The 15,797-nt window shown below is 36.0% G+C and overlaps 1 protein-coding gene across 1 annotated transcript in view; it reads left to right on the top strand.

Moving 5' to 3' along the window:
- Positions 1 to 11,831, top strand: part of MSH3 (mutS homolog 3) — a 47,603-nt gene extending 35,772 nt beyond the window's left edge. The window contains exons 19-24 of the mRNA XM_070938801.1: positions 139 to 253; positions 1,277 to 1,434; positions 6,843 to 7,029; positions 8,035 to 8,164; positions 8,712 to 8,886; positions 10,844 to 11,831. Of these exons, the coding sequence (XP_070794902.1) occupies positions 139 to 253; positions 1,277 to 1,434; positions 6,843 to 7,029; positions 8,035 to 8,164; positions 8,712 to 8,886; positions 10,844 to 10,973 (895 nt within the window). The 3' untranslated portion in view covers positions 10,974 to 11,831. The remainder of the gene's footprint in view (positions 1 to 138; positions 254 to 1,276; positions 1,435 to 6,842; positions 7,030 to 8,034; positions 8,165 to 8,711; positions 8,887 to 10,843) is intronic.
- The last annotated feature ends 3,966 nt before the right edge of the window (positions 11,832 to 15,797 follow it).

Here is a 15,797-nt window from a genome sequence, read left to right as displayed (position 1 = left end):
CAGATCAGATTGTTTCTGGTAGAATTGATGGAGCTTCATTTATTATCAGTGGGCTGACTTATTTCAAGCTCGATAAGGCAAATCTATGATTTGGAGACTTTATTCCACATTCAGTCTATAAACATATTTGTTTTTCAGACCTGTCATAATAGATGAAAAATCAGAAATAATGATAAAAAATGGGAAACATCCTGTGATAGATGTGTTACTAGGAGAGCAACAACAATATGTTCCGAATGATACATTCTTGTCAGTAAGTAAACTTTTAAGAGCTAGGATAATCATACAATCATAACATTGTTTTTAGTTTGTAGAAAATTGTTAAATAATACAGTGACTGCGTCCAAACAGCAATTCCCATGAAAGATTCAAAATATACCATTAAGATGCCTAGGTTTTTAGATAATTACACTTATGTAGAAAATGAAACAAAAAATTACAGTCTCACATTTATTTCTATGTTGGCTCTTTCTTTTCTGCATGATCTAAAATATATTCTAGACTTTGGGTCTAGATTTGGGTAGATTTGAATGACAGAAAATATGTATGTACATAAATTCAGGTAAAGGATAGTAATACATATAAACAAATCCTTCAATGCTGCTGCTTTCTGTTTGGAGAAGTGCCCTTTTACATGCAGCACTCCAGATTTTTAATATTAAAAAATCTTTTTCATTCCAGGATGACGTGGTTTGTTTTTTTTTTTTTTTTTTTTTTAAACAGTTCTATCAATGCCATATAGCATTGTCAAACTCAAATCTGAGTTTAAATCTGGCCCGCGGGGCCAGCTTGGAAATCGCAAAGGACCAGCCCCTGGTGCCTCTACCGGCCAAAACAGGGCAAAATGTTTTGGCCAGCAGGGTGCTATAGGAGACCGTCCAGGCCAAATAAAACGGCATGGGGGGCCGCATACGGGCCCCCCTCTGCACCCGGTTTTGGCCAGCAGGGTGCTGCAGGAGGCATCCATCCCATCTCCACAGCCCCCGGCCAGCCCACAAAAAAGACTACAACCCTAACCCTCGAAGAAATCCAGTTTGACAGTCCTACCATATTGCTATTACATTTGCTATTACAGTTTCATTTGAATTTTAAATATTTTTGCGAAGCAAGGGTAATAACGGAAGTGAATGAAATCTTACCGAGGCATCCTAACTTAGAATTTTTTGGAGTAGTAATTTGGAATCTGTTTAAGTGATCTGTATACAATCACCAGATGTCTGAAACTTTTGCATGAGCTTTGTGTTAAAATAGTCTAATTATGGTGTTCATTTTCCAGGAAGATAGTCAAAGGGTAATGATAATCACTGGACCTAACATGGGGGGAAAGAGCTCTTATATAAAACAAGTTGCATTGATTACTGTCATGGCACAGATTGGATCTTATGTACCAGCTGAAGAAGTAAGAATTGGTATTGTGGATGGTATATTCACCAGGTAAGATAACAAACACATTTTTTGGGTAGCTCTTATTTTTCAGTTTTAATGTTACATGTTTTTTTCTTTTTTAGGATTATCACAAAACATTCACACTAACAGTTTAAGACTATAGCAGTAATCTCTTTTCCTGTATCTCCACATACCTATTGTGGGTACTTTTGTGAACAGGCTATCTAATTCTAATGTAGAAGCCAATTAAAGAATGCTGCTGTTTTATGAAGAAAATCAGCCCCAGTTGCACATCATGTAATGGAATAAAAAAAATTATAGCAGTAGCATAGCTCTATTATAATTTTAATAAAGAGAAAATGAATTTCAAAAAAAGTTTGATATGTTCAGATGCAGGTAGTTCTCAGTTAACAACCACTTATTCTGTAACCATTCAAAGCTACGGTGGCATTGAATGAGTGGTCCTTACAACTGATCCTCAAAGTTCTGGTTGTCTCAGCACCACCACCACCACCTAGTCATGTGATTGCGATCTGGGCACTTGGCAACCAGAAGCAAACAGAATAACAAGCTCATTCTAATGATGTTGCAGTGTTCTGGGGTCATGTGATTGCCATTTGTGACCTTTCCTATCAGGTTCTCCCACAAGCAGAGTCAGTAGGGAAGCTGGCAGGGAAGATTGTAAGACATTCCTGTAAGTCATTTGAACTCCAATGCCTTTTTTTTCCTGAAGAACTTGGCTATGGAATACAAAAACCTGGAAATCTCATACTCCATAGTCCTGTGTGCCTACAGGTTCCACTCAAGGTGGCCCACCTGTGCATCCTTCCCTCCCAGCAGCAGCCATCCCAACTTCTTCTGTGCTGCAGAAGTCACCTGCAAGCTGACCTGATTATAAGTCATCAAAGACTTGCAACTTCCTGCCAGCTTCTTTATTGACTTTGCTTATTGCATGCCAGCAGGTAGTTGTGAGGAGGTCTTCCCTTAGCAACCCATGATCCTTGCTTAATGATGGCAACAAGGACTGCTGAGATTGCTGTCATTAAGAAACGTGGTCATGTGATATAACACTTTACAACTGCATCGCTTGGTGATAGAAATTCCAGTCCCAATTACTATCATTAAGTGAGGATTAGCAATAGTAATAGCACTTAGTCTTATATACCGCTTCATAGTGCTTTATAGCCCCCTCTAAGCAGTTTATAGAGTCAGCATATTGCCCCCAACAAACTGGGTCCTCAATTTACCGACCTTGGAAGGATGGAAGGCTGAGTCAACCTTGAGCCTGGTGAGATTTGAACTGCCAAATTGCAGGTAGCCAGCAGTCAGCAGAAGTAGCCTGCAGTACTGCATTCTAAGCACTGTGTCACCGAAGCTCTTACCTGTACAACATATATCCTTAGGATTGCATTGTTGAATTTAGCAAGACATACATCTTTTGACCCTTAACATTCATCAATGTATTTTATTAGCTTTGAAATACTTTAAATTCTAATATTCAAACAGGAAAATTTGATATGTGTTAATGAGTCTCTCATTAATGAGTCTTCTAATTAATATTAGAGAAGAAATCCTTATATTGGATCAGCTCACTCAGTTTATAACATGTGAAAAAGATGAAAAATTATTGGTAATAATTTTAGAAGGAAATTATATTAATGTTGACCAGCACTATTGATGAATAACAATTGTGTCATAGTGCCTGTCTCCTTTGAAATCTGGAAGGATCAACTTAGACAGACGCATGCTTTAATTTATAAGTTAGTTATGCAGTGACTTAGTTACTGCGTTATGATTTAATTGTAAATCATTCATTTTGTTTGCAGCGTTTTATTATTTTCCCGCCCTGCGGACTAGTTATTAATCATTCGAGTTGTTTTTTTAAGATGTGTGCCCATAAAAATTTCCTAATTAAACAAACAAATAAACAACAGTTAAAAATAGATATGGAAGACAAATCCTGGTGGAAGAAGTATACATTTTTGGGGTAGGTATAGGAAAGGAATTTTAGAATAGTTGTATCTGTCTTGGGCTTCCTTCAAATTAATTATTTAAATTAAGTAAAATAAAATTACTAAATAATGCCATTCTATTGTCTTTACCAGTTTATGTGTTTTTTGAATCACAGAAGGGCTTCGAAGCTGAAATCTTTTTATAATATTGGAAGAGTACAGTCATAACTCAAGCTTTGTCCTTTATGTTTTTAAAAAGATATACCTTGTTTCCCCGAAAATAAGACAGGTCCTGAAAATAAGGCCAATCGGGCTTTTCAGGACATGTGATAATATAAGCCACCCCCGCAAAATAAGCCCTCCCCCAACTACGTGCGCCAGGCATGACGGGGCTCCTGCCCCTCGCTTAGCCACCCGCCCCCTTTAGGGTGCAATTTGGGGGTGGCAGGTGGGGCGGGAAGAGCCAGGCTGCTGTTGCCATTGGGGTATGACGGGACGTGTTGGACCGCGAGACGCACGTCTTACCTTTCCAGCACCATCATTTTCCTTGCCATCCAGGGAGACGTGTTGTAGAAAAAACCTCGCGAGTTCAGCATAACTGCTTGAACTCACAAGAAAGTTTTTTCTACAACATGTCTCCCTAGACAGAACTGCAAGGAATGTGATGGTAAGGTAAGATGTGCGTCTCGTGGCCCAACACATCCCGTCCCACCCCAATGGCAACAGCAGCCTGGCTGCTTCCCTTCCCCTTTATTGAGGGGTTCCCATCTCTTTATTGAGAGGGGTGGCAGGTGGAGCGGGGGAGAGCGAGACGCTTCTCGCCCGCAGCACCTGCCACCCCCAAATTGCACTCTAAAGGGGGTGGGTGGGGGCAGGTGGCTAAGCGAGGTGCAGGAACTGTCATGCCCGGCGGGAGGTGGGATGGGGGAGAAGAGACGGCAAGGGGAGCCGCCCCACTTGCCAGAAACAAGTCTTTGTGAGACTCCTTGCTACCAGGACTCTGCAAGGCTTGTGCCACTGAATGCAGGAACAGCCTGCACAGCCGCGAGGTTCAACATACTGGCACAGCCATGAGCTGTGCCGGTATGATGAAGTTCGTGGCGGTGCTACAGTTCCTGCATGCAACGGCACAAGCCGTGCTGAGTCCTGCTCCACAAGGAAGCAGCGGCGGCGGGACACGTCAGGGCAGGGGCCAATGTAAAGAATGGGGAGAGGAGGTGATGGCAGCAACGGGACATCCAGTCCCACACTCGCTGCCTCCTGCAGCCCCAAAATAATAAGACCCCGCCAATAATAAAGCTAAGCCCTTACTTGGGGGGGTCAAAAGAAAATAAGAGCCTGTCTTATTTTTGGGGAAACAGTATTATTTTTAAAGTGCTGAATACATTTCAAAAACTTGTTAACATAATAAAGCAATATAAAATTTGCTGAAATGGTAAATTTCACTTATGCTTTATGTAGTGTCATAGTAATTGGTTTTGAATAACATATCAATATCATGAGTATGCTGCATGAAATAGGTACTGATAAATAATTTGATGTAGTATCAAATGCATTTAGTTTATTTTATATATTTTGATAGATAGAATATATGCCATCAAGTTAGTATCAGCTGCAGTGACCACATAGATAAATATTTTTCAGGTCATCAGCACAATATTGAGCCTGTTCCCCTTGCTGCTTGTCATCTTCTTCTTCTCTTCTATCTTCCCCAACATTAAGACCTTACTAACGGAGCTGGGTTTTGCATAATGTGTCCAAGCCTGATCATTTGTGCCTTTTGTTGAGAACTTTGCATTGATTTTTTTCTATGGTCCATTTGTTGGTTTCCTTAGCTATCCATGGTGTTATCAAGGGTCTTCTTCAGCTCCAAAATTCAAGATTATCAATATATTTTCTATTCAGTTTCTTCGAAGTCCAACTTTTGTTTCCAAAGGTAGTCATAAGGAAAAAGACATTGCTGTATAATTCTGATATTTCTAGGTATAGACATATGATAGCATCTGAATATCTTTTCCAATAATGTTTTCATTGCTATCCTACCAAATATTAGTCTCCAGGATATTTCTTGACTGTTAGTTCTCTTAGTTGATCCTAAAAAGATGTCGGGTTCAAAAAACCAGGAAAGGAATGTTGTGATTCTTCCAATAAATTTCTTACTGTTCCACATCTTGCCAAACTTAAGCAAACTACCCACACACATGAAGCATATACTTTGGGAACTAATAGGGAGGAACCATCTTCACCCTCTTTCTTTTACCCAAACTATCTAAACCAGCAGTCCCCAACCTTTCTGTCTCGACGGACTGGCAGCAGTGGCAGCAAGAGGGAAGGTTCGCTTGGGCAAAATGAAGCTTTGCACTCTTGCCCATCGCTTACATGGCCTGGTTTCCAACGGGCTGCATACTAGTACCAGTCCTCAACCCACGGATTGGGGACCCCTGATCTAACCTGAGTGGTTTTTGCTTCTCTGGAAAGCACTCTCTTTCTCTTGGAAATCTAAACTACATTCCATCAGAAAGGCAAAGTTATCCACCACTTCAGTGTCTTCATTGTTAAGTCTTGATGTATCTGTCATCAGTTTAGTCTTTCTGTATCTAATCTAGACCCCTTTGTTCCTTGATTTTTATTACTAGAACTTGCAGAAGCTTGAAAGAGCTTTTCATTTGTATTTTCAACTATCAGAATAATGTCATTGATATAGTCCAATTTATTGAAATTTCATACTCTGGTTTTAAAACCAGATGCATTTTCTTCCAATCCAGCCTTCTGAAATATATAGGCAACAAATAGATTGAATAAGTAGGGGAAGAGTACATATTCTTGATTGACTCCTTTACTAACCTGGAATTATTGTTCTTCAACATCCTCTGTCCAGACTTCCTGTCCTAGGTTTCTCATTAAGATAACAAGATATTCTGGAATTCCGATTTCCCTAAGCATATTCCACAGCTTCATATGAACAATATAATCAAAGATCTAGATAATGAAGCACATATTGTCTTCCTTTTGGTATTTTTTGGCTTTCTCAATTAACCAGCATCTATCAGCAACAATATATCTTAACATTTTCTAAAACTAGCTTGAACATCTGGCATTTTTCTTTCTATGCAGAGCTCTGATCTGCATCAGTTGATCCTAAGCATTATTTTCATAGTATATGAAATGAATGAAAGGGTATAACATTAACACATTACATTAAGTCTTCTTTGACATTGGTTGGTAGATCTTGTCCAATCTCTTAGCCACTGGCTCCAGATGGATTTGATGGAAAATTTGCTGATTCTTCTTCTAATACTTGCCATATTTCTGTAGATACTTCATTAGTCCCTGTAACCTTTCAAGTTCATAAAACGCTGATCTAACTTTTTCGTCTCGTATCAGAGGTTCTTGTAAGTACAGCAGGTACTTTTTAGTTGACATCTCTGGTGTACAGAATTTCAAGACACTCCTTCATTTTTTATTTTCTTTGAGACTACTTTGTTCATTTATTTTTTGATGCAGAATGGGTGCCTCAGACAATGTATTTAAAGGTCGCAGTACATTTATGGAAGAATTAACAGATACAGCAGCAATTATTCAAAAAGCAACTTCACATTCACTAGTTATTTTGGATGAACTGGGAAGAGGAACTAGTACACATGATGGAATTGCAATTGCTTATGCTACTCTAGAACATTTCATTAGGAATGTAAGTATATTATGTGATTAATTATTAGTAAATTATAATCTTAAAGAAAAAGTAGGGAAAATAAATATAGTAAGTCTTCAGCTTCTTATTGAAAGGAGGTATTTGAATTTTTAATCAAATTAATGTCAACATTTTTAATAGCTTGCATATGAGATCACTACAAAATTTATTAATTAAAACAATAATAATATTTACAAATCAATCAAATCAGTATTTACCAACTTTGTTCATTATAGCCTAATCTTTACAATGTTCTTGAAAAACTCTAAGATTCTTACTTTGGCTGCTTTTTCATTAACAGATGAAAAGCTTTTCAGATGTTGAGATGCTCAAAACAGTATACATGAGATGAAATTTAATAATGATATAATTGAAATTATATTTATAGACTTAAAACAGTAACACAAAAGTGCTCACACTAACACTACCAGCTTAAAAAATGTATGTACGAAACCTTGTATGAAAGTGAATGGCTGGTACAAATGGGTCATGTTTCTTTTAGACTTAGTTAATGTCAGAACTTCTGTTAGAAGTGAAGGGTACTTAACATAACTGAAATTAGATGAAGGATTAACCTGCAAAATGAAGGATAAATTTGGGCCCCATTTTACAATGTATAAAAATTCTAAATATTGATGTATATTAAGGAACATTTTATGTTGAGGGACAAAACTAAAACATCAGATTTTACTGGAACATAAGATTTTTTTTGAGAGACGAGGCTTATTAAAATAACAATAGAAATAAAAAACTAATTTATTCTAATCTTTTTATATTGCTTTTGCTGATTAATTCTGTTCTTCCTTTCTGGTTAATCCTCAGATACAACTCAGTTTTGTTTTATGTTTACTTACAAGTCTGTTCATTAACACATTTCCTAAGTGTTCTTAGGATTGCAGTGTATTTGCATTTTATTTTAGTTAAAGGAAAATGATAGTTAGGTTATTAGCTAGCTGAAAGTTGATGACATACTTTCAAATCTTAAATATATATTTTCCCCTCTAGGTTGGTTCATTGACACTATTTGTTACCCATTATCCTCCACTGTGTGAGTTGGAAAGAGCCTATCCAACCCACGTTGAGAACTACCATATGTCTTTTCTAGTGAATGAAGATTATAGTAAACCAGAAGATGGTATGATATCAAATTGATCAGACTGATAAGTTCTTTTCAGTAATTCCTTAAAGCTGTTTGGTTGTCTTATGTCTTAATTTTAGTCATTTTAGTAGTGTTAATATGATTAAAGCTAAACATATTCAGCAACAAAAGTAGAATTACTTTTGTTAATTAAGGTGTCTATGGTAGGTAACAAGGATGTCCGAAACTGAACATTCAGAAAAATCTCAGAATTCTGTTTCTTCTCTGAGTGATACTTTAGCTTAGTTCTTATTCCAGAAATGAATCCTCTTTCCTTAAGGGATCTGTAGTATTCCAGATACGTTTTGTCCTAAACCCCATTAAAAACCCCTAGAGCACTTCCAGTTTAGAGGATTAAGTTCCATAAAACTGCCAGACTATGTCTAGAATAATTGAATCAACATGGTCCAGAGAAGAAATGGAATGTTCTGGAGTTCTATTTGTAGAACTTCGGGATTTGCACGTATCTGATTAAAAATAACTTCAAAAATTTACTAAAAGAATTAATTGTAAAGTGATTAATAAATATACTTTTTCTTTTTAGATTTTGAAGAACAAAATCACCTTGACTGTGTTACTTTCCTTTATCAAATAACTAAAGAAGTTGCTGCAAGAAGCTATGGTCTAAATGTTGCTAAACTAGCAGATGTGCCAAAAGAAATTCTTAAAAAGGCAGCTTATAAATCAAAGGAACTAGAAAGATCAGCTACTGTGAAAAGGTTAGAAAATAGATTGGCTCACTTTGTTTTGTTAATACGGTATTTATAAATGTCAAGGAGAAATACAATTCAGAAGTGTGTATGTTTGTTTATGCATTTGTCTGTGAGAGGAGTTGGACATATTTGCTAAATAAAGGGTAACTAATTTTAGAAATAGATAATAGTATATGTTCTGTTAATATAAATTTGTTTGTTCTGGGCTTTTCTGAAATGTGATTTTTGGTTTGTATGTATGTGTGTATGTGGATACATGCTAATCCACATATGTGCAGAACTGTACTGTATATCTTGTAGACATTTATTAAGCATCTTTAGGATTGGTTTCAAGTGAGGTTGGCAGCTTCCCATGTTAAAAGCTGTGTATCATGCAGATTTTTGCCTGTGTTTTCAATCTACTTTTTCTTTGGAAAAATGCCTGAGAGGCTGCTTTCCTCTCAGATAAGCATAGTATGTAGTGATATGACATATGGAAAGTATTTTCTATTTAATTTTATTAACAGTATTGTGAAGAAAATATGAAGGAGAATGTATACTACTTTATTAAACACATTACCTATGGCTAGGCACTAGAACTGGGTAGTAAACAGATTGTTCCTATGTTACGTAAAAAAATTTAAACCAAGTAGGATAAAAATAATCTTTGCGTTATCATAATACTGATTTTTTGGAGGGGAAGTCAACTTTTCCATTACAGTAGTTTTCCAATGTATTTGCCGTCACTTGGAAATAATTTATAATTTAGTGTTTTAATTCCTATAGTATATATTTTAATCTCTTTATCACATTTTCCCAATCTTCAAGATGTGTTTTCTACATTAATGTAGAAAAGAGTAACAGCCTAGAAATACATAGAACTAAGATATTCTATATTAGAAATAGATCTTTAATAGAAAAGAATGAATAGAAAATTTATTGACCAGCTGACCAGAAAAGGAATTGATGACAATAAACAGAAAAAGAAAAAATGATACAAAACACAAAAATACATAAAAATACACGTGCTTAAAAATAAGTGAAAAAATACAAAGTAAAATATGTCATGGCAAACAGTTACAATTCTATATATAATGATCTAATACAAACCTTTTGCAAGTAGTATGTGTGAAATGAAAATGAATATTCATTTCTAATGCACTCACGTAACTATCGTGCTTTTTAACCTATTGTATTTTGTATAAATGAGTCCCTTATTTCATTATATTTATCCATACAAAGTTTATGTCTATAAGCAATCATCTTATAAGTAGCAAATGAAATCAAGTGTTCAATATGTTGAATAAAAGTTGCCATACATACATCTTTCAGTGTTGCAATGTCAGTCTTTTAGGTACAATAAGGGCACTCAGAATCCATATAAATCAAATAATAATTAAAAAAAATTCAGTTAACAATCACTGAATGTATTGATACTAAGCAAGAACTACCCATAAATAATTGTGATTAATAAGTATATTAATTAATAATTGTGATTAATAAATAAAAGTGATTAATAAGAAAGAAGGATATTCTAGCTTATAAAGGTCTGTAAAAAGAAGAGTATTAGAAGGGTATTAGAGAGGGAATTGATTCCAGAGATAAATGGAGTTAAATGGAAAAAAGCACTAAAATATAAAGTGTTTTAACATAAATGAAAACTAATTGATCTTAATTGCACAGTGAAGCTGGGCACGTGCCCTTTTAATTTAATTTAACTTTAATTTAACTTTTAAATTAATGTAAGACTATTTCAATGAATTTTGTGCAGAGATTTTGGGGAGTTTTATTGCTGTTTTATCATCTCCCTTCTGATATAAAGTATGCTATGTTCATTTTGCATTATCAAGTAGGAAAGTATATTACTGTGTTTATCATTTATTATATAAAATATTTTATGCATATGAAATAAGAGTGGAGATACTTACATGTTGATTGTTGATTGATTAATACTTTTTAATATTGAACTGTTTTGTTTTTTTAGAAAAAGTTTGATGTATTTTGCAAAACTATGGAACACCAATGACATTGAAGAACTTCGAAGATGGAAATGTGCATCGGAAGTAGATAATGATTTCAGCCAATTTAAAAATTCCACAGAGTTCTCCAACTAAAAATGAAAATAGCATACAAGGTTTAATAATATCTCACAAAAAGAAATATATGTGAATAAAGTAAAATTTTAGATCATTTGTGGATATAGTAATAGATTTTAATAACAATGCCTGGTTTACATAATCACTTATGGTATTTAATTTCTGTAAACTAACTTCAAGAATGAGTTATGCAGAATGAAATACATAAACCAAAATGATATAGCTATTAGGAGCTCCTAGTATCCCCCACCCAAATTAAAAGCATCTTAGAAGGCCTTTCATCTCATTCTATTTTCATAATGAATATTACATAATTTCACCTAGATTAGCATTTGTGGAGTGGAAAGAAATGAACAAAAGGTATTTCTGTATTTTTTCTCCTCAGAATAGCAGCTTGTTTAAGAAAATACATGGAATATAGAGGTCCTTTTCCCTAGTGCTATGGTGTTTTTACTTTTAAAGCAAATATTTCACAGAGTTCTTGTCACCTTGTCAGGCTCTTGTAGCTAGAAATCATTGCAAAATATATTTTACATAATATCATCTTGATGCAGTCATGGCCAGTTATGAAAGGAAAAATGGTCCACGTTGCATTATTTAATATCAGTGGATATTTTTGTACTAAACTTCAATTTTTTAATTTTTCAAATTGCTTCCTAAAATCTGGTGACTTTATATGCTGAAAATAAAAATATTGTGACATTTTTCTATATTATATATCAAGACATCAGATTTCCCCCCACCCCAGAACAGTATATATCTGAAAGGTTAGTATACATCTAAAAAGCTTTTTCCTATCTGATGGATAATTATGATTGTTGATGGAAAAATGAAAATTATGTAACTAAATTATATTAAAATAAATTTCTATTTATACCTGGCTGTGAAAGATGTGTTCATTTCTAAAATAACTAAAATAGCAGAAGAATACATTATTATAAGCGCTCCATGGCTTAGGACCTGGGTACCTACGAGACCGTCTTTTGCCACCAATAGCCTCCCACCGACCAGTTCGTTCTCACAGGGAGGGACTACTCAGGGTACCGTCAGTCAAATTATGTCGACTGGCGACTCCCAGGGGGAGGGCCTTCTCTGTGGGGGCTCCAACCCTTTGGAATGAACTGCCCCCGGAGATACGGAATATCCCTGATCTCCGTGCTTTCCGCCGTGCCCTCAAGACCCTGATGTTCCAACAGGCAGGGCTAAACATACAAACATGCAAATGATTTTTTAAATGTTATCTAATTCTGGGTTTTATTTAATTGACCAAACTAAGTAACAATTTTAATTAGCAATTTTATGATGTTTGTGTGTCTATATTTTTCTTGACTGTACACCGCCTTGAGTCCTACGGGAGAAAGGCGGTATAGAAATATAATAAATAAATAAATAAATAAATAATTTCTTTGGGTTTCTCAGATGCAAAATAATTTCTTATAGAACAGTACATAATGAAGTTTTCATATTTTATATTACTATTCTTTTTGAAAAAGTGAATTGAACTTTGTCCTTCCTGCAGAATAATCTTTAGATTAGAGTTAGCAATCTTCAATCAATTGTAGTTACAGTTCATCAAGAAAATGGTGGAATGGGTGGTAAGGATGGTTGGATCCCATTAAATGGCTCATGTGAGGTGCTGTTGCTGGAGCGGGGGTGATTTTAGTATGTATATTATATGACTATTATTAGATTTATTGTTTTTATATGGGGTTTTATGTTCTGTAAGCCACCTTGAGTCGCCATTTGTGAATAGGCAGCAAAAAACCGTATTTTTCAGACTATAAAATGTTGCAGACTATAAAACGCATCTAGCATTTAGGGAGGAAAACAAGGGGAAAAAATCTGTCTCTGCCTCTGCCTCCAAGCAATTAGCCTCCTTGCAGCAAACAGCCTGGTAAGCTTCAGCACAGCCTGATTTAACACGAGCAGCTGATTGGCGGTTGGATCTGCCTCCCGGAATACCACCATCAGCTGTTCGAGGCTGCAGGGATCACCACCAACCATCTTCACCCATTGCCGCTGCTGCTTATTACTGCCTCCACACACCCCATTTTCGGCCTCTGTGCATCCCACTTTCGGCCCATTCCAGGCAGCGGGGATAGGCGACGGCAATTCCGCCACCAGGAATAGGCTGAAAATGGGACACACAGAGGCTGAAAATGGGGTGCGTGGAGGCTGAAAACAGGACACTTGGAGGCTGGAAACAGGCCATGCGGAGGCGGCCATAAACGGCAGTGGTGATGGGCAGCGATGGGCAGTGGCGATCCCCGCAGCCTGGAACAGCTGAAAGGTATTCAGGAGGCAGATCCAACCGCCAATCAGCTGCTCGTGCTAAATCAGGCTGTGCTGAAGCTGACCAAGCTGTTCTCTGTTTGCTGCAAGGAGACAAATTGCTGGGAGGCAGAGACCAAAGGGTTGGGTCTGGTGGGTGAGTGGGGCTTCAGCAACATTTGCTGTATAAGATGCAGAGACATTTCCACCCAGCTTTCTTTGGGGGAGGAGGGGGAAGTGCATCTTATACGCTGAAAAATATGGTAAATTCCCTAAATAAATAAATAGATGGACGGACGGACAGACATATGAAATGGAATGGTTTGTGAACTTTCAAATGGCATTCTATATAGCCGCCTAAGATAAAAACATAAACTGAAAAGCTCTTAATACCCAAAATTTTCTTTATACAGTCTTGCCCATAATTTGTTGATGGTGTTGGGGGTAAAGAGTATAACTTTTAATGTTGCGGCTATTAATGAATATGAATTTACAAGTTCAAACAAGCTCAAACACAGTTAATTTGAATACATCAAGGTCAGAACGGATAACATTTATCAGATGTCAAGTATCTCAGATTGTTAAACACATACAGTGACAGTAGATAAATAGTGACTAATATTTATTTAAAAACTTGAGGTGATACTAAATTTTGTGCTGACTCCAGAAAACCTTTCTTCAGTTCCTCCTTAAAAGGGAGTTCAGACATGCTGGCTGGCTGTATGTAGCTGAACCTGTCATGCCATGCTAGTGTCTTGTTTGGGAAAAGCAAGCTGCAGCAAACTGGGAGGTTGCCAAAAAGAAAAAAAAAATGCCCCAGATGGTTACCGCACTTCGCACACTTCCTCTGTTGATTATATCTGAGGGAGCTGTTGCCATGCAACTGCAAATATATGCAAATGATTGTCCAATTTTTAAAGTAGTGCTTACAAGTGATGATAAGAATGAAGAGATCTAGATTTCAAGAGACAATTGATTATGGGGACTTGAGGACTTTTGTTAATCACAAAATTACAAACTATTGTCCCATTTTATTGATACATACATTCATGCATTTAAAATTATTAATGTTTCCTGAATCACATAATGGTTTGCAACAGAGAATAAAATAATAATATCCTAAACTGACTAAATTAAAAAAAGCTTTTCTACCACCAATCCTCAAATTTTCTGACACTAGCTGTCAATAGCTGGTCTTCCATTATAAATCACAGAGAATCATTGTGACTACACTGAAAGTATGATTAATGAATAATTTCTCAAAGCTTTATCAATTTGATGCAATAACTTCTTTGAACATTCTATTTCCTAGCTTCAAACTCTTTATTTATTTTGCTTCACCATCACTCAATTGTATATACTCTTTAAATTCTCCAATATTGTTAATCACTTTTAGTTCAAAAGCTCCCATTCTCGCTATCTTTGTCAAGATTTATTTATTTGATAGACTGTCATTCATGAAAGCACGAAAGCTCTCGTTTTGGCAATGATAGGGATCTAAAACACAATCAAGAGTTGAAATTTTTAGTTCTTTAAATAACCTAAATAACAGAATTTGGAAAAAGTGTAGCTCAAAAATTTAAGTCTGACTCCCTCAAAGGATAAAAATATTACTGACTACAAAGTAAATGTGTAAAATGTACTGTATTATGCAAAAATGGAGTTTCTAATGGTTTGAAATTTACAACACTATTATGATACATATGTCTTGTGACAAATAAGTGAAAAAAGATAATGCTTATTAGCTAGAAAGGCCAAGTACTCTACAACACATGCCACTATAGTTGTGACAGAATGTGATTGTAGGATTTCAATTTTTATTAGATTTTGAACAGGAGGTAACATATGTAATTTTCCCTCCTATTTTTCCCTACAACAGCCCTACGAGATGGATTGGCCTGAAATACAAAATCATCCAGTGAGCTTTTGTAGCTGAGAATGCTTAGAAATTAGAACTTAAAACTCCTAATCTTTCTTTAATACATTAACTACTATACCACCCTGGCTCTCTCATTCTTATTTAGCATTTGAATAAGAAGTATTTATACATAAAGTCTACCTATCCTAATTAAAATTGAGCATTTTTACGTCTGTAGTTTACTAGGTGTAGAAAGCCCCCCCTCCCCTGAATAAAATATTCCACAGAGTAAGAAAAGAAGCAGAATACTATATTTCTCCTAAAGGAGAAGAGGTGAAAAATCTTAACAAAGGCAGAAAGCAGTCCCAGTCTTTCCTCCACTAAAACAGCCTTCAGGCAAAGCTTATGGAAACTAAGTTTCATCCATGATAAAAATAATGTATACATTATAACCCAGACTTGGCTAAAGCAATCTCTAAATAGATGACAGAATAGACCAGTAGCTGAAAGTGACAAGATTAGGCTGACAGCAGAGGTGGGTTTCAGCAGGTTCTGACCAGTTCTGGAGAACTGGGAGCGGAAATTTTGAGTAGTTCGGAGAACCAGTAGTAAAAATTCTGACTGGCCCCGCCCCCATCTATTCTCTGCCTCCCAAGTCCCAGTTGATCGGGAGGAAATGGGGATTTTGCAGTAACCTTCCCCTGGATTGGGAA

Source organism: Pituophis catenifer, unplaced genomic scaffold (assembly GCF_029215685.1).
Source record: "Pituophis catenifer annectens isolate HBS135680 unplaced genomic scaffold, rPitCat1.0.hap2 SCAF_2, whole genome shotgun sequence".
Taxonomy (NCBI): Eukaryota; Metazoa; Chordata; class Lepidosauria; order Squamata; family Colubridae; genus Pituophis; species Pituophis catenifer.
Note: the sequence above shows the minus strand (reverse complement) of the source record. Positions and strands in the feature narration are given on the sequence as shown.